This window comes from Glycine soja, chromosome 5 (genome assembly GCF_004193775.1).
Source record: "Glycine soja cultivar W05 chromosome 5, ASM419377v2, whole genome shotgun sequence".
Taxonomy (NCBI): Eukaryota; Viridiplantae; Streptophyta; class Magnoliopsida; order Fabales; family Fabaceae; genus Glycine; species Glycine soja.
In genome coordinates, this window is record NC_041006.1 from 41,799,485 (window position 1) to 41,819,357 (window position 19,873).

The 19,873-nt window shown below is 31.6% G+C and overlaps 2 protein-coding genes across 2 annotated transcripts; both read right to left on the bottom strand.

The window, feature by feature from the left end:
* Positions 1-5,480: 5,480 nt before the first annotated feature.
* On the bottom strand, positions 5,481-8,720 carry LOC114413477 (beta-amylase 3, chloroplastic-like). The gene is made up of 4 exons (XM_028377923.1): positions 8,053-8,720; positions 6,999-7,209; positions 6,775-6,888; positions 5,481-6,607 (listed from the first exon to the last, which is right to left on the bottom strand). Exons 1-4 carry the CDS (start codon positions 8,595-8,597, stop codon positions 5,804-5,806), a joined length of 1,674 nt encoding a protein of 557 aa, XP_028233724.1. The 5' UTR covers positions 8,598-8,720; the 3' UTR covers positions 5,481-5,803.
* Positions 8,721-11,835: 3,115 nt separating this feature from the next.
* On the bottom strand, positions 11,836-16,215 carry LOC114413478 (importin subunit beta-1-like). The gene is made up of 3 exons (XM_028377924.1): positions 16,089-16,215; positions 12,686-15,105; positions 11,836-12,582 (listed from the first exon to the last, which is right to left on the bottom strand). The coding sequence occupies exons 2-3, from the start codon at positions 15,097-15,099 to the stop codon at positions 12,384-12,386; spliced, it is 2,613 nt and encodes an 870-aa protein (XP_028233725.1). The 5' UTR covers positions 15,100-15,105; positions 16,089-16,215; the 3' UTR covers positions 11,836-12,383.
* Between the last annotated feature and the right edge of the window lie 3,658 nt (positions 16,216-19,873).

Here is a 19,873-nt window from a genome sequence, read left to right on the forward strand (position 1 = left end):
TAAAGAAAATTAATTAGTACCAGCTAGAAACTAGAAATTGAATACAGGATAACTATATATATATATATATATATATATAAATCCACATGTATCATCTACTCAAATTACTTCAACAAGTAAGATCACTATATATATGCATGATTAAATTATACCTTTAAATATTTTACACAACTGTATACTTAAAATTTAATCTTAAATCTTATGATTAAGTTAGAAGAATCACTCACTACGCATTGAGTGGTGAACAAAGGATAGTTTGAAAGGTGTGCATAGTATGTGGTGAATTTAAATATTTCTAAACTTGTGCGTATATATGCAAATACTTTACCTTGGTTGGTGATTTTTCTACATCCACTCTCATACTCAAGCTGTTGACTCTATCTACACCAGCAAGAGATCCACAAAATGAATTTAGTTTAACTAGTTATCATTTATTCTGGTAGAATATATATATATATATATATATATATATATATATATACACTTTTAAAAATATACCTGGAGAACATGCTTACCTGGATACAGTTCAACAAACAGCAAAAGGAAGATGATAATAAAGAATCTGAGCTTGGGATCCATAAAGTTGGGTATAGAGTTTGAACGATGACCGAAATTTAAGAGGCTGGGGGAATATCAACCTTTTTATAGTACGTATAGTATAGGTATGCCAATGAGAAATAATGCATGAAGCCTTTTTCTGTTCAAGGTTAGAATGGGAAAATTGCCCTTGTAAGTTGTAACTTAACTAAAGTGAATAAAAGTTATCGCAGGCTACATGTGGATAAAGTCAACTTTATTGTCTGTATGTAGTTTAAAGTTTGATAGAAATGGTTTTGACAAAATTCATTTTAAATTGTTAAATGTAATTAGGTGTTGGAGTATAAATATACGGTAAAATCTTATATGAAATAAAAATAAAAAAATTTAAATATCATATAATTGAAAAAATAATTCATAAATCTGAACATTAAAATTGAGTTAAGGTATAATATCACTTCATTTATATCATTATTCATAACTCATTTATATAATTCACCCATTGTTTAGCCCCTCATATGCACAACATTAAGAATAATAAATTATACTAATCACCCGGGAGTGGAAATGTGGAATTGAAATTTTAGTTGCATTGGGACCTAATAAAACTTGACGTCTGTGTTGCACTAGCTAGATCTGTTTGGTTCATATATTGACCAAAATATTGTATTGTGTACACAATCAGAATAAATTAAACTGTCTTATCCGATCTAAATTTAGTACTGATAAGTAATCTCATTCAAAGATGGTCAACAACGTCTCCGTACGTGCTCATGGACTATTATGATGTGTAATTTTCATGCTAGCTTAGTGGCATTATAAGTTCATTCGACGTACACATGATTTTTAATGTTAGTTTTAGAAGTGCCACATTTTCTGGCTACGGACAAAGTTGGCTTCTAAGCACTCAGCAGATCGAGAGCTTTCAAGGAAAAAAAATAAAAATAAACCTTCACTTTAGTTCCAAAATTAAATTACAAGTGTCAGTCACTCACTAATTTTATTCCTTAATTTTACGTAACTTTTATTTTAATTAAATTTCTAACTGTATCAGATATTTTGTACGTACAATAATCATTTGGAAAATAGAACAGAAAAAACAGAGAATCAGTAGTACAGGATATGTTAATATCTAACTTGAGTTGAAGCTTTGATAAGACGTTGGCATGGTTGTCTACAAGAGACTTAAGGTTAAGACCTATTTTGAATAAACATGTTTTCCTAGTTGAACCTGATAATTAATTTCCCAATATTGGACAGCATATTGTCTCGTAGCAACAAAGAATATTTTTTCTGAAATTTCTCGCTCAATCATACAGTAGGTGCAAGCAATTGAAACCATCAATTGTACATATTAATCATGATACACGAGAAAAAAAGATATGAATGATAAATAAACTTATTCGTAGAAAATCTACTTGATATATATATATATACGTCAAGAAAAACGCGTCTTGTAGCTAGCACTACTGGAGTCAATATGATGAATCATTTCATGGTCCAAATGAGGTGTCACGCACCAAATAGTACCCACAGACACTATACCACAACGGCCAATATTGGAATTGGAGATATGAGATATATCTAAATAGACACGTCCAAGAAAAAAAGAAAGTTGACTATGTAAGTGACAATTCCCTCTGTGGCTGAAACTTACCAGAAATAATAATGCTTTGTTTTTTCATGCAGAGGTATGCAATATCATAAGATAACGAGGATGTTTTTTGTTTCAAAGGGAGCATAATTGCGGCGTTGAATTAGGTTAGATAAAAATCCAAATCAATATTGATGGATCAACAATATCGATGGGATTTTGAGAACGCATGCAATGCACTCGATCTCTTTTACGGATCGCTGAAATTTCGTTTTCCTTTTTAATTTTGGTATTTTTCGGCTTACTAAAATTCGTATAGAAAACGTCATTTTATTCATTAAGCTAAAGAAAATTTGCTAAGCCAATGGCCAAGTCAAGTTCGCGGTTAAAATGCATCCTTGCATTTTAAACCTTAAATCACAAACTATGGTCGCTTCTTTAAATGTGAAACTTAAAAAATAAGTTATATCATGCTGAGAATTTTTTTTCATAGTATATATACCATGATAATAATGAATTTAAGAACTTATATTTTTTTTATCGCCAAAAAAGGCTAAGTCAAGGCTCAATGGCAGTGATCATCACAACTAAGTTCACACCACCATAATCAAAGATCCATAACAACAAAGCCAGAATATATTAATAATAAAAAAAGAAAGAAAAGCAAAACAACATGGGAGGACAATAACCGAACTCATGGCAAAGAAAAAAGAAACTATGCCGTAATCTCTAATATGGAATAACTTGCCTACCATTTACAAAATAAAAATAAAAAATAGTAATAATGGTAGGAACAAAATCCCACCAACAAAAATTAACTATAGACAACCCTTGAGAAACAAGCCTATCTGTGCACTTCATTAAAAGAAAAAGAAATAATTTTTTATTAAGTTTTATTTACATTTTGATCAAATTCTAATTAGTTAGAATTCATTCCTCTAATGAAGTACAGGGTTAAGATTTTTCTTTTAATGGAGAATTTTTCTCTTAAAGAGCTTTAATGGAGATGTTAGATTTAACACGTTTTTTTTTATAAAAAAAAACAAAAGTAAAGCAATTAATCAGCAAATTTTTTATAAACAAAATTGGAAAAAACATGCTTTTGTTCTTCCTCACTTCTTTGTCCTCTCTCTCCTTTCTACCCTGGCTCTCTTTATCTCCACTTTTTCTCTCTTTCTTCCCTCTCTGTCTCTCATCTTTCTTGCAATTTTTTCATTTCTTTCTTGAGTGATGGATGATCTCTTTTAAGATAAAAAAAATTAAAAACTTCTATTATATTTTTAAAACTTTTATTTTGGTCTTTCATAGTTTTTAAGCAAAAATAAAAAGTTGTGCCAAACCTAGGATAACACATGTAAACAAGATTAGTTACTCATAAATTATTTGAGTTCAAATTTTTAAATGTTTGATTGAATTCGTCTATTTTAATTAAATAAATAAGCACAATTTTGTATATGTACATTGTTGCATTTTTCTTCCAACAAGAATTCAAATCTTTATTCATCTCACTGTGACAAACTAATCTCATCCGAATTCATTCAAAAAAAAACTAACCCCACCCGTGAGACCAACTCTCATTGGTACATTAGTACATTATAGATAAAAAAAAATGATAATGTTATATGAAAAAAAAAATGTACTTTAATAAGTTATAATTTTATCTTAAAATTATCATTACATACAGTTAATATTCATTTTTTTTTTTTGCTTTTTTCATTGCTTTTATCTTGACTTCTAACATTCACAAAACTATCTAAGTCATTACAGATAAATATTTCAAGAAAATTATTACAAATAAATATTAAGATTATAAATAAATTAAACAAGTTAAACTCAAGTATTATTTTACTTCGAGAATAATTATTGATTTAGGGTTTAAATAACTTATTGTATAAATTAATTTTATTAATTCAATTGTTAAATATTTTTATGTTGACTCAACGACCATGCACCAAATTTTAGGTGAACAAGACACTTATAATTATCTAATTTTATTATTAATATTTACTTATATTTTTTTTTAAAAGTACATTATTCATTAAATCTAATTTATTTCATAAAATATGCACTAGGTGTCAACCACAGGATAGAGTATAATTGAAAACATCAATCTAGGTTTAGTTTAAGCCTAACTCTATTATGGTATCATATCATATCCAGTTCTAAGTTTGATTAAAGGATGACTGGTGTGTCAACCACAAAAAGATGCTTAATGTACATTGCTCATAATTCAAGATTTTTTTTTCCAATAATGAGTACGGCTTAAATTGTTAATAGACCAATAACTCTATCCACTTACATAAAGAATAAATAAGTGTTTCATTAATAAATTTCACAATAAATTAAAGATATAAAAATTAACAATTAATAACTAATACATTTAAATATGAATTTATATTTTTATAATTGAAAAGATGCACTCGTATATTTCTTATTTAAAGTACCATACATAGTATCTCTGAAAACTTAGTTTTTAATTAGATTAACTGTCAATATGTAATTCATATAGTGAACTTCGCCGTCATGAGATAAGATGTTGTATGTTTCACATACTCATGCATCGAGTAATATATTTTTCTTTTTTCACATTTCATTTTTAGTGCTATACTAATATTAGCCATTGGCTACAACAATCGAGCACTAATTTAAAATAACATCCTCTTATTTTTAAATTTCACGTTCCGAACTCTTTATGTTTCAATTTTTAACATATTTATCCTAAACTGAGTTGAAGACCACAACTCGGCGGAAATAAATAACAAAGAGTCACTTGCGGATTACGATGTGCTAAATCTGTGGGGTTAAAGCTTTTGACAAATTTGTGACATTATGCAATTTATTTCCTTCAAAATTGAAAGATTCGACGGCATATAAATTCTTGTTGTACAGTATGATTTTATAATTATATAAAACAAAACCATACACAATAATAAAATACAAGCCAAAAGTCAGATTATTTGGTACTCAACAAACCTAGAAACAACTTGTCTCGTACACAACATCATTCAAAAGAAAATAGTATTCATCAAATTGGACAAATCCCTTATTAACGCCAATGGAAAACCAATAAGTCTCACGGCCTCCTACCCAGCGCAACCTCCAGCAGTCATCAAATCCAAAATTGCCGATGTTGTGCCAAATCCAAACATCAAACAAAACAAAAAAGATATGTTACACTATATTTTTCTATTTATGTTGCCCATTAATGTGCATCACATTTTTCAGAGAAAATATAAGCTACAAACACGGAATGTAACAATAATGCACAGCAGTTTGAAATGACAATAGACAATCTACTCTTTAAGATATCTACCACAGCTATATAAAACCAGCATATCAAGAGTCCATCTCAACAGGAAAAAAAAAATATTAAAAAGAGAAGGCTGTGAAGAACCAAGATCTCAACAGTAACTGGTTTTAAACTATATCTCTGTCTACTGGAAATACAGGTACAAGTGGATAACATGCCACCCATATCAAAAAAAAAAACTGGAAGGCAATGTAATGTGTTACCTTGGGGAAGTAACTTCTTGCCAAAAAGCAATAAAAGAATCATTTGAAGAATCAGCAGTTACTACACATTTAACAACATTCGACCGGAGGTCATCATACTTTCTTGCATCGATCGCATAAATACTACATATGCCTAAAGAAAAAAGGCCAACACTAGTTTCAAGAGTGCTGATATAGGTGATACAATAGTCCCACTGCTGCTACCACTGGTGTGGTCTTCAACCGTACGTCACGAACAGAATTTAATCTGGCTCGAAAAATGTTTCCATTAGACATTTGTCTCACAAAACGAGTAAACCGATCCCAATTTCGGGATTCAAACAATCTTTTGTCCATTCTTACAAAGTTGAATGAGAAAGATCGCTTCTCAATCCCATCTGAGTAAAATTTTGACATCTTAAGCACCTGGGTGAATGCACCATCATCCAAATTAGTTGAAAAATTTTGACCTTCGAGTGATATATCACAGAGCCTAGCAGCCAGCAAAAGCTGTCTAAGAAAACCTTCAGGACTACCATCTGGATTGATCTTCTGCATTACAGCATCTTGCATTTCAAAACAAGAGCAGCACATTGAAAATCCATACTTGCTAAACATGCGAGCAATGGGTAAGTATCCATCCCTGTTAGAAGTATTATAATAACCAGCTGTTAACTCTGATGGATGGGATTGCGTGACATAGTGCCAGTGAATGGCAGCCAATTTTGCTGATATATGGACTTCCGAACCCCTAAATATAGTTTCAGCTTCCCTACAAATCCTCTCCCCATGCAGCAGCAACATATCTGAGTACCATTCAAGGAAAAATTTACCATATGGTGTGTCCCAAGAGCCACCGTCATTTTTGAAAAAATCAGTATGCTCCGGATTTTGCATCAAACTTCCACTACCAAATGGACCACCATTTCCCCATTCACGCTTTCCAATATTTCTTGCAGAGGCATTCAGAGAAGCAAGCATATACTGGCAGATGGCAAACAAGAAAAAACAAAGTTAAATACGATACTATTCACTGAACATCATAGAGTATGCAAATGGGTAATCGCCAGTCTCCCACAACCTACACAAAGCAACAAGTCTAAAACTCCACAAACTACAAAGTCATGCCTAAATCTGAATCTTCAGCCTACCTTATCATAGCACTGAAACTCTCCAAGTTCATGAGGCCAAGCCAAATTTGGCTCCTGTGAAGAGAATGAAGGATATCTTAGTTCACCACCAGGACCCATGCCAATCTGTACACCCTGCAAAACAAAACAGTGTTACACAAATTACAACAAACATCTAATAGTAATAGCTGGGAATTCAAATCCTAATTGTATTATAACATCCAAAAATCATCATAGAACCTTACTGTGATGATAACACCAAGCAAAGACCCGAAAGTGTCCCTAAAATTCCTCATAAAATCTGCATACGCTTGAATAGGTGAACGCCCATGTAGCACAGGAAGAATATCACATCCAAGGGAAATGTATTCAATATTTCTTCTTCCAAACCTGTCACAATACGCTAACTCTATATCTTTCTGTATCTCATCAAGCACCCATAGAGGAAGAGGTATCCTACACAAGGGGGACAAACTTCCACAGTATGAGGCTCATGACTAGGAAAATACCTACCTACAAAAATAATAATAATAATTCAAAATAAACCAAATCAACTCTGCTTAGATCATCAACACAACCCAGGTCAAACGTCCATAAAGCATTGAATAAAACAGTTAAACACTTGAATTATCATTTTCACACACTAAAACATATTATAAGAAAAAAAATTACTCTTAGGATTTGAATTTGGGTCTAACTCAATCACAAAAGTTGACTCGTGAGATTACAGATATCCGTTCCTTATATACACTATCTTTGGTCATATCACTACACACCCCTCAAGTTAAGGACTGGACGTCTCAAACATGAAAATGTGAAATTTGCAAAAATTGACATCTCCGGGTGCTCCGACAACATGCTCGGATAACAGGTGTCCCAAGAAAACTACTAGAACGATACCAATTTAGAAAGAATAGGCTTTGATAACATTTTAAAATTTATAATTATCTCTTGTATACCAAAAGTTAACTGGTGAGGTAATCTTTTACTTATATACACTATTTTAGACATCGAGCACTGGACATCTCAAGCACGAAATCTGCAAAATTTGACATCTAAGGAAACTTCGATAACAGATAGCCTGACACGACCAACAACCACTACTAGGATAGGTTCTGGTATCATGTTAGAATTTGAAATTTGAGTTTAGACCTAACTCGACCCAAAAACTTCCTATCTTGCAAGGTGAGAGTCGTCCACCACTTATATACATTATTTTGATCGTATGGTTAAGGAATCTTGAACTATTACCACATACCAATTGGGGTGAAGGTGTGATTTTCGATAATTAGCACATACCAATTGGGATCATCAGGTCCCGTGCCATGCTGATGAAAGGCGAGAACCACTCGAACCTTAAGGCCACACTTGCACGCCATCGCGACGAGTTCCTCATACCCTCTCCAATCGTAAACCCTAGGTTTGTTCTTCTCGACCAATCCCCACCAAATTTCAATAACCACGCCTTCCACGCCGGCCGTGGCGAGAGCCTTGAGTGAGAACATCATCGCCTTGGGCCGCGCGACACGGCCCTCCCGGCCGACGGAATTCACCGGCAGCGTGACGAACACCGGCGAGCCGCGGCGCCGGCGCCGCGGAGAGAAGTCGTGGTGGAGCTGGTAGGCGACGTCACCGCTGCCGTTGTCCGGCGACAGGGAGCCGCCGGCGTCGGGGGACCTGGAGGAGTTGAGGCGCGAAGAGACGAGGGCGTGGCGGCGAGGGGGCGAGCGGGCTCGGAAGGTGACGCGGGAGGGGAAGCGAGTTAGGCGAGTGGAATCGGTCCGAGTGGAGACGAAGGAGAAGGAGAAGGAGAAGCTGGCGGTGGATTGAGAGAGGATCGCCATTGATTGGGGATTGGAGGGATAGGGTTTGAGAGAGAGTGTCACATAGAAATAGAATAGAGAAGAGAGGGAGCACAGTGTCTCAGACTCTACACTCTACCTCTCGCCCTGTGGAGGAGAGAGATTATATGCCATTTTTCACTTTTTCATTTTCAAATAAAATGCCTTTCTCCACTTCTTCTTCTATAACTTTAAATTCTATCATTTAGTTTTAAATAACTTTTAGTTATTGTAATTTTTTATTTTTTATTTTTTTTCTTGTAATTTTTTTTTCTTTTACTGTTTATAAATTATGTTTGTTTTTATTTTATTTTTAAAATACTTTAAATAACACTTTGATCAATGACAAAAAATTACCTAAAATACTATGAAAATAAAAAATAAAAAAAATACTAAATAAAATGCTAAAAAATATTTAAATCTATCATCTAATAAGAAATTAACATTGAATTTTAAATAAATTATTACAAAACTGAGGAGTATACATAATGTTATGATTAAATATTAATGCAAACAAATATATTATTATTATATTCATAATCTATTCATATTATATGATATGATGTTTTTTTCTGAATTAATATATGATATGATGTATTCTCTTTTAAAGAATTAAATAACAAATATTTTGATTAAAAAAACATACCTTTTTCCTCTAATGCATTTTAATTTTTTAATTAACTTGTTTAAATTAATTTTACATGTTATAAATTTATCACAAGTATTATTTCAAATGTTAATTTTGTCTTACTCCTACAGTGTTAATTTTAAAAAATAATGTTGGCAAACCCACGTGAGAGCACAACGTAGAAGCTAATTAAAATTAAATATTAATAGTATAAAAAGGTAAGCAATACTAATATCTAGAAAATATTGTGTTAAAAAAGAAATTTGTTGTGTTGACCGTTGATTTATTAAGTTCGTATTTTGCGCGTGATGAGAAGGTTAAAAAGAGAATTTGCATATGAACAAAAATTAAACAATAAAAACAAATTTATAACCAATTTTTTTTAGTGAACAGCTTATTACCAATTAATGCATATATAATGTTTAAATAATTTATATTGAATTGTACCCCAAAAAATAAGTATTTTTTACACAAAAAAAAAAAATTGTAACTATCATTAATAACATCATTAAATAATATATTACAAACATTCATCCTCTCTTTAAGTAACATCACATCAGTGGTTACTTTTAGATTTTTATGACTAAAATATTTAAGTGTGTGAGTTATAGTGCAATAAAAGCAATTAAATTCATTTTTCACATTTTTTAAGTGATAATATGTTACCTCAGGGCAATTAAATACGTGCCAAAATCAATGGTTTAAATAGGTTCTGTTAATAAATAGAAATAACACTTTGTGGTTATTATATTAATATACATTTTCTATGGAGATAAGTATATGTAAACAAAAATGGTAGAGATTAAAAGTGAGTAAAATAAAAATTAAAAGAATAACAAATTACAAATAATGCTGCAATTATAAGGTAAAAACTTTTACATTATATATAAATATAGATATTTTACATTATATATTACGTCTTGTACAACCAAAGCAAGAAATTTATCCTTAAAATTGTTGAGGAAAAGTTTTAAGCTCAGTCAGTTAACGCAAAAAATACATAGGTCATATGCAAGTTATAAGGAGTAAAATTGAACCAAGACTCAATCATTAACTTTATTTTAGAAAACAATGTACTACAAAATTAATACACCACTAATTTTTTCCTTGAGATAAGGGTTTGCGTCAGAGAAAAGGACATCCTAAAGTTTAATCATACTAAACAAAACAATCAATCCCTTGTATAAGTTACGTGTAGAGGCTTGCTTTTATGCTTCTATGTTGTTTGTTTGCGAATTTTTATAACATTTTTAAATATCTAATATTTTGTTAATTAAAAATTTAATGTGTAACGCATTTTTTAAAACACAAATAAAAATTAGCTATAAGATTATATAATTGCAGAAATTAATTTATCTAAAATTTGATATACATAACTATTAAAATAAGACTTAAATGTAATTTTGTTTCTTTTATTTTGTTCCATCTATGATTTTGTCTTTCATTCTAAAATAGAGATATTTGATCTTTTATTTTAAAAAATTCATAATTTTAAATCTTTCTTTTATTTTGTTTAATCTATGATTTTGTCTTTCATTTTAAAATAGAGATATTTGATCTTTTTATTTTAAAAAATTCATAATTTTAAATCTCATATTTCAAAATGTTATTTGGTCATTTTATTTGATCCCGTATTTTAACAAATAAAAAAATTTAGTTCAATTTTCAATTTTATTTATATTATTTCTCACATTATTTAAAATAAATTACTATAATTGTGATTTTTTTTTTTTTACTAAATGGAAGAATCAAATATCTCTGTTTTAAAATGAAGAAACTAATTACCTATCCAATAAAATGAAATATCAAAATTACATTTAAACCTTAAAATAACTATCATTCCAAACACCCAAATTTTGGCTAAAGGATAATGTACCCTTGGCCTACGCAGTTCAATTAAATCCTATTAGAATTTCCTTTTGAAAATTCATTCTAGCAAAATATTTAAAAAAAAAAAAAAAGATTCAAATAGTCATCCTTAATTATTGAAAGGTTGGTGCATTGTCAAGATTGGAGTACACGCAAAATTACTTGATAGAAAAGATAATCGGAACAAATAGCCAAAGTATATAAACACGTCAGAATATCAGGTCTTTACCCAAAAAAAATAGTTTCTTTTTTTATCAAAAGAGTAACAGAAATCAGACATTAAACGATTCTAATTAAATTCAGTAAAAAAACACAAGCAGCTAAAGTTAGCAATAATTCGAGTAGACATTAATTTTGAACAATCAGCTTGAGTGTAAATATGACATTTGCCTTCTTGTAAAAAACTACATTAACGAATCAGAACCCGCTTTAAACTGCATGCTGGCGTCCGAACCAACTTGGTATAACCAAACACTCAACTCAAATTGAATGCCATATAAACACGCTACCAACAATTGGCTTGGCTACGACATTTTAATCATGTAACGGCCACCTATGTGTACCACTAAAAGGTAAGGCCTTGATAGTAAGGGCATCTAAAAACCATGTACGATATATTATATTACACGACATACGAACTTCAAAACTAAAAGGCAGCGAATAAGAAACACGCCCCATGACACATTCCTCATACATGCGAGTATGCGACTTTAAACATAGGTGATCAAAGAATTAAAAAAAAACTTTGATGCGGGAGACAAAAAATTATTTGAATAATTTCAAGGAACGGCTAAAATATGTTGCATTACCTATCCCAAACACATGGATGGATGGACTAAGATGATTGTTTCACTCTACAGCCAATAGTAATAGGAAAAGAAAAAAAAAAGTAAAGGACATAATATCTGGACCACCATAGACTCCTATAGTTACGGTATCAGCAGATATCATGGGATATCATCTATCTCCTTTCTTGCTCCTTCCCCCATTTCACCCTGTTTCTCCTCCTGTACGTAAAAACCACATCTTTTCTGCCAAGTTAGCAGAAGAAAGATTGGTCATCACCCACCGACTTCCTCCATAGCAATGCAGAACAATAAATTTTTAAAAATAAAAATGAAAAAGCAGACTCCATGACCATGTTATGTTGTTGCTGACATGAAATGCAGACCCAAATGACCGAACACCTGTTCCCAAAAATGGTGATGACCCGACTCATGTATGCAGTTGAGACCCCCACGCAACAAATGCAGATGTATGCAAGAACTAGAAGCCATGAAATAGCAATAGCCTCAAAATGAAATTGCTCGACTGATTGCCAACTTGGCCCATTCGGCAGATTCCTTAATCAAATGGTCATCAGATGATAAACACTCTTTGAGGAAGTCTTTGCTAGACACAGATTGCTGAATCAAGGGGCCAGCACTACTGCCCAAAGTATCAGCTAAATCTCCAAGCACGCCAATTGCTGTCTTAGTCACAACATCATCCCTGGAAGGACAAGAGGCACCAATAAATTAAAATAACAAATTAAAAAATTTGAAGATGCAAAATTCACAAACAGGCAGAATTAGAATTACAGAAAATTACTTACATGTCCTTCTCCATATACAAACTATCCAAGAATTGCAGCACATGAGGAGCATAAGACATCAGAAGCTGGGTCTTTGGGGAACCTTTAAATCCTTGGAAGATCCCTGAGTATGCCTCTAGAATTCCATTTCTCAAAGAATTTGTGTATTCTGTCATATCATCATCAGCACCAGATGTATGAGCAGAGAGTTCTGCAGCACTCTGAAGCATAGGCATTGCATATAACAAGTACTTCTCAAAGTTTTCTCCAATTGCCAAGGCTATGTCTCCAAAACATGAAAAAATAGGAGGCTTAACAGACCTATGCAGCTGATTGCTGGACAAATCCTTAAGAAGTTGGGTCATTATCCCATCACAATAAGGCAGTACTTTCTCCTCCAAGGCTCTGCATACATCACCAACCACACCCACTGTGATAGCACATACCTGGTAGTCCTCAAAATTTTGGAGACCCATCTCCAAGTACTTGTAAAATTCTGTCATGTATTTCGCAAAATCAGCACCAGTTGCATAGGCCAAAGCTCCAATGGCAAGCATAGCCTCCTCATGAGCTGTTGCACTTCGAGAAGCAAACACTCTCAAAAATAAACCCATTATTTGGTCAGCATACTGCATGAAATGATACTTTGTTGGTTCAGATGATCCTAACTTCTGTATGATAACCTGCAAGCAACCACATAGAAGGCCTTGTAACTCATTCTGCCTCTCGTCAGATGAAACCTTCTGATTCTCAAGAGTCTGATGGAGCTCCATCATGATGAGAGGAACAAGTTGTACCACCATAGGAGCTGTTTCATCATTAGAACACCTCACTACTTCATTTAAGGCTTCATAGGCTGCTGTTCTAAGGCGGGATTCTCCAGCATCCTCTCTGTGAGTTACAGTGAGAAGAGCATGAACAATATCTTGAAAGAAGGGGGTCAATGGAGAGGACGCAGATGCAGCATCCTCATAGCCTTGGGCAAGAAAATAAAGAGCACCACAAGCCTTCTCAGCAACATTTGGAACATCCTTCATGCTCTGAAGCAGCACAGTAATAATCTGTTGGCAGTTTGCTGGAGTAATAATCGGAGTATCCAGAGCTGATCCATGCAAAAATTCGAACATTCGCCCTAGAGTCCATGCAGTTGTGTCCTTCACGTGATTATTTGGATCTTTCATCAATGCAGTGAGCATGAAATTCAAAGCCATATTCACCAGTGGCACAAGTTTATCAGGGGAGGGACCTTCTAAAATAGAGCCAAAGGCATAAGTTGCAGCTTCCCTTTGCCTCCAATCTGGTTTGGTTATATTCTCTTCAATAAACGGCATAACCAAAGGTACAATGTCATCACCAACTGTCCGTGCAACTAATCCCAAGCAGGTACCTCCAGCCATAGCAATGTTCCATGCTCCTTCATCCTGGTCTTGATCTTCTTCTTGCTTCAGCAGTGTCTCCAATAACATGGGGACAAGAAATGAAAGTGCCTGTTTAATAAAATAAAAGCAGGGAACCTCTGAATCCCCACTAAAATCACCACCATATTCTTCTAGTATATCAATTTCTTCGTCACATATTGAACTCCAAAACTCAATTGCCTGAAGTGCAACCGGCTCCTCATCTTCCCTCACAGCCTTGGCAGTGATGTTGAAGATATCTTGGATATAAGGAGCTAACTTTTCATAGTATGTCGAAGAAATAGCTACCAAGCACTCAAAAGCTGCTCGTCGAATCTTCAATTCAGGAGATTGTGTTGTCTCACACACAATTCTCATGATATAATCCCGCTCCATGTCATTAGAAAAATTCGCCTGAGCAAAACCCAATGCATTGTACAATGCTTTTATGGCAGCAAGCCTGACATCATTGTTTTCTTCTGTTGAATTCATCCCTTGAACAACAGCAGTGAGTATCTTATTTACATGATCCTGGTCTACTACATCAGGGGAAACTTCTTCACAGATGTAACCAAGGGTCTCAAGTGTTGCCTGTCTTGTAGGGGCAGGAAGCTGATGAGCATTAGACAAGAGGGATCCTATCAATTCAGGCCACTGTTTATGAGGCAACTCAATGCCAGCAACTTTAGCAATAACCTGTGATGCAGTTGACCGGGCATCAAGAGAAGGAGAAGAAAGTGTCCTTAACAAGAATGCCTTAATCTGGGATTTCAAAGTTGGGTCCAATGACAACCATCTTTGAACAAATTCTATTTTTCTGTGCTGCTCTTTAGCATCCAGAGCATTCTTCAGAATTAAACCTGCTAGCTTGCGACTCTCTGCAGGCTTGTCGTCATTTGCCAGTTCCCCAGCAAGAGAAAACAAGAAACTTGGAAGATTCTGTTCCTGAAATTGTTTCAAGCTTTCCTCGGCTTGTTTCCTTAATGTGCCATCGACTGCTTGCGCGTTTAAAAGGATTTGAGTAACCTCCATGGCCATCTGAACCTGAAACACATTAAAGGCATGAAAAATTATCCACCAAAACAAACTAGCAACCATGACTTATCACAAACATTAGTATGAAAATATAACTTAACCAAATTACAAAATACAAACCAGACAAGCAAAAAAGGAAAAAATTCAAAAAAAAATAATGAATGTACAATACTAACAAAAAATGGATATAGCTGGCAATGAAAAAATGCAAAATAATTGCAGAAGTAAAGTGTTAACAACAAAAGACCAGCTGATTCAGCGTGCAACAAATTTAAAAGTGGTGAGATTAAGAAGGACAAATAAATCGTAAATGATAGACAAAGTGTCATGTATGCGTACGGCTATGGGCCTGTGACACCATAAAGCATACAAAACTAGACTCCTGAAGTGTGTTCTCATTATCTCAACAGGAAAAAAATAAACAAAGAGATATTGATATATAACCATAGCACAGACAGTATAGATAAAACTAGTGTTTTCTACTCATGAGAAATTGACCTAAACCTCTCATAAACCCTATGTCACCACATAAAGAGAACATGGTAATAACAAGTGTATAATAACATTAAGAAGTAACCCCAGAAATGCAACAAACTACATCCCAAATAATCAAAATGGAAGCACCCCATTGCTCAGAAAATACGCTTCAGCACATTCAAACACTGTTTGCAGATGTCCCAACAGATCGAAAATGCAAGAAGTAAGAACTACATATCGATGTTCTACATTTCCTCAAACAGCCAAACAACACAGTGCATCAACAATCCCGAACACTCCCGATTCAAATAAAACACAAAATCAAACAGTACTAAAAAAGAAGGTTTACGAAGTGATTCTGATCAAAAAAAAAAAAAACCTAAACCAGTGGAATGAAGTAAAACCACTGACTCGGATCAGCGGCGGAAGCAGTGGAAATAATAAGAAGAACAAAGCAAGGGTTCTAATAAGGGATTATAGCGAGTATAAGAAAATCAATGGAAGGGAGAACTCACTTAGTGACGACGAGATAACGAGTGGAATCAGCGATTGAGAGAGCGAGTCGAAGCCAAGTGAGGGAGCGCGGCGACTCTGAAACCCTAGCAGAGTGTGGGAAAAAGCAGAGACGCCAATGTTTCAAGTTTTTTCGGTTCTTCAATACTTGCTTTTTTATATTCGCTGTACAACACACCCGGACAATATCCGCCGTTGATTCAAATAGGGTTAATCTCCACGCTACGATCCTCCCATCAACGGCTCTATTTTGAAATGCTTGCTCGATATCGATTTTCATTTTTCGTGTGCGAGCGGTGTCATTTGGGGCCACGCGACATTTCCCGCGCGTGTTACGAGCTCCAGGTTCAAATCAATGCCATATGATGTGAGGTATCGGTCGATTCTTTTCTACGCGCCGTGTCAATGGTGTGGGCTTTGCAGTCACTGGATTATGGGGGTATTATAACAGCTATGATTGCTCTTTATTTTATCAAATCAAAAATACCATATCATATGGTATAGCCATAGCTATACTCACTGCCACTGCTCTTTTGTTATTATTGAATTGTTTTACGATTTTAATGGTTATGTACAGCTTAAATAATATTTGGGTTAATTCAGTTTTTATTCTTTTAAGATTTTTAGTTTTTTAATTTTTTTATGATAACTTTTAATTCTTTATTAATTTTTTCTCATAACTTGTATTCTTTTATTAATTTTTTGTCATAACGTTTAATCCTTTTAAATTTTTTTGTCCATTTTTAGTTTTTTATTTATTTTTATTACTCAAAATTAATCCTAAATATAAATAAACGAGGGGCTAAAAATACATAAAGTATGAACTATGTTTGAATAATAAAAATAAACTGTAGGCTAAAAATGGACAAAAAAATTAAAAAAAACTAAAAGTGATGATAACAAATTAATCAAGAATTAAAAATTGTCATAAAATTTTGAGGGACTTAAAATTGGAAGTTAGAAATTTTGAGAATTAAAATCTTAATTAACCCATAATTTTATGTTGTCATTTAATCTTAAATAAATTATCGTTGATATGATTTTTAAAATAATTATCCTAAAATTAATAAATTTATCATATATGATAGATTATAATTGAATAATGATATAAAATTATTTTCTAATGTTAATGTATAATCAATTTTTTTTATTTTTTATCGTTGTAGTGAGGAATTTGTATTAATAATATATTAATATTTCAATTATTTATTAACTTTAAAAGTATACATACATTTAAGTTAAATTTAACTATAATTTGTAATGTCAGTAGATATACGTAATTAACATGAAAATCATGACTATCAATAAAAAATTATCATTTATATATCTAAAAACCTTTTAAAAAATAGTTGAAATAAATTATTTTAAGTTGTACCGAAGTTAAAATTTTATCACTGTAATAGTTTTTTTTTTTTAAGTTTGCAATTAGATTTAAGGGGAAAAAATTACATTATTATAACATATGTACTTATAAAAACATCCACATTAGACTCAATTCTTAAGTAAAATTTTATGTTTGAACCTTATAAATAAAAAAACGTAATTGATTTAAGAGTTAAATTGTGATATAAAAATCACTATTGTTTGTCGTGTTTGTAGTGTAAGACAATGATATTTTAAAAAATGTTAAGGCACAAACAATAATTAATGACTTAAAATCATGTTTTTTCAAATAAACAAAAATAATAAGAAAAGCCAACAAGAAAATACAATAATTTATATTGTTTCTTTTCGAGATTGTGTCTAGTTTTTGACACTTCACAAAATTTTCACTATCTTTAACAAAAGATACAAGTATTTTTTTACCACCACTTTTGAATCTTACAATAAACTCATCTGCAAGCTTCCACAACACAAATATTATTACCTACCAAAATATTTTTAGCGCTAAAACAAATAAACATATTTGTTTAAGTTGAGGGTGCTTACAAACAAGATTGTTGTCTTACAAATGCACATCTAACTTAAATACAATTGTGTTTTTTTCTCAAAAGATATAAAAGTATTTTGAGAATTTTTTACAACTTAAATTTTTTTACTGGATCAAGCTTAAAGGTAAAAGAGAATAAAAATTTAAATTTGAGTAAGTTGTTCTAACTTCAACTATTCAAAGCTTTTAGATTTATAGAGTTCATCAACAAGTAGCTATTATATCTAAAAGGTATTTGTTTTGCTTTTAATATTGAGTTTGAATAAGGTATTTATTGGTGTATTAAATGCACATTCACTCCTTGTTGATACACCACTCTACTTATCTTTAGCCTAAATCAAGCCCAAAATAAATTTGTTCTCCTTGAAATTTCTCATTTATTAAATAATTTTATATAACTATTTTCATGTAAAAATGATAAATAATTACCCAATAAATCAGTTTTGTTCCAAACTTTTTCCAATTTAAAAAATACTTGATTTTTTTTCCCTTTAAATGAAAATTTTCAAATTATAGACATATTAAAAATATTTTTTTTTTGGGAAAAAAAAAGTCCTGGATAGATTTATGCCGTCAACCGAGAGTATTTTGATTATTTTACAGAAATATTTTTAAGTAATTTCTAAAAAAAGTTATAAAATTGCATTTAATTATTCTAGCTTGAAATTAAATTTTAAACAATCCTATATTTTTTTTAACGATGGTCATCGTATTCACTCTTATACTAATACTCTTTGATCAATATTAAAAATAAAAGACCAACAAGATTAAAACTCAATTACACACCCTCTTATATTGTCATCATTAAACATTAGTTTGTTTAAATTTATTTGTTAGAATGAACAGTTCTATATTTTTTTAGTGTGTTTGTCTAAATTATTTTGCTTGAAAGAACAATTTTTTCACTTATTTTAATAAGCAAATTCTATTTATTTATTAAAAAACTATATAAAAAATATATTTTTTTAGTTTAAACTAACTTACCTTAAACATGGTTTGGTATACATATTTCTTGTAATGCCTTTCACTAAAATAACAATTCGTACTAAAAAAATATAAAATCTCAAAATTATAATAGTCTTAAATTACTTAATAAATAAAGTCAAATAAATAATTTTTTATAAAAGTAAAAATATTATCCTCAAAATATGAACATCTAAATTAAATGAATATTAACAATATAACGAAAGTGATGCATTTTATGTTTAATTCTGAAGTAGTAACCAAACTAAAATAAATGTAACTAAGTAAATTATATCTTTAAGTATGTTCATACTCGACAAATTTATGCTTTGAAAACAACACTTACACTGAGATGATAATTTTAGTGAATAAAACAACTAACAAAAGTTAGTTCGCAAACAATGTTGTTCTCAACCATTGTGCTAATATGAAAAACCATGGTATCTAAAATGAATTTAAAATAAGATTACATATGTATATATTTACACATCAATAAAAATCATATTAAACAAACACAATTCATGAAAATTTTGAATACAAAATATTTAAATAACGACAATACTTCAATGCATCTAAATAAATATAACAAACACAACTGAGTAATTCATAGAATCACAAGACTAAATTGTTTGGTTCTCAAGTATATCTCAAATTCTTCAAAGGATCTATGAGTTTATATTATATTTTATGCAATGATATTAAGAGTTGTTTAAATTTTTAATTTCTTTTAAATAAGTATTTTTTTAAGAAATAGAAAGAATTTACTTCTTAAAATAAGTAAAAAAAATTATATTTTTTTAAGTGAAAATAGTTTAGATAAACATACTAAAAATATAAAAAGTTACTTATTTGATTAAAATAAATATTTATTTCAATAAATAAGTTTAAATAAAC

What these genes read in the sequence shown, in the direction of transcription:
- LOC114413478 (XM_028377924.1), bottom strand. Translation starts at nt 15,099, where the DNA reads ATGGCCATGGAGGTTACTCAAATCCTTTTAAACGCGCAAGCAGTCGAT. An exon ending in TTGTATATGGAGAAGGACAT is followed by an intron (nt 12,583 to 12,685) that starts GTAAGTAATTTT and finishes TTGTCCTTCCAG; the next exon opens with GGATGATGTTGTGACTAAGA.
- LOC114413477 (XM_028377923.1), bottom strand. Translation starts at nt 8,597, where the DNA reads ATGGCGATCCTCTCTCAATCCACCGCCAGCTTCTCCTTCTCCTTCTCC. An exon ending in GGACCTGATGATCCCAATTG is followed by an intron (nt 7,210 to 8,052) that starts GTATGTGCTAAT and finishes CCCCTTGTGTAG; the next exon opens with GATACCTCTTCCTCTATGGG. An exon ending in AGTTTCAGTGCTATGATAAG is followed by an intron (nt 6,608 to 6,774) that starts GTAGGCTGAAGA and finishes GCCATCTGCCAG; the next exon opens with TATATGCTTGCTTCTCTGAA.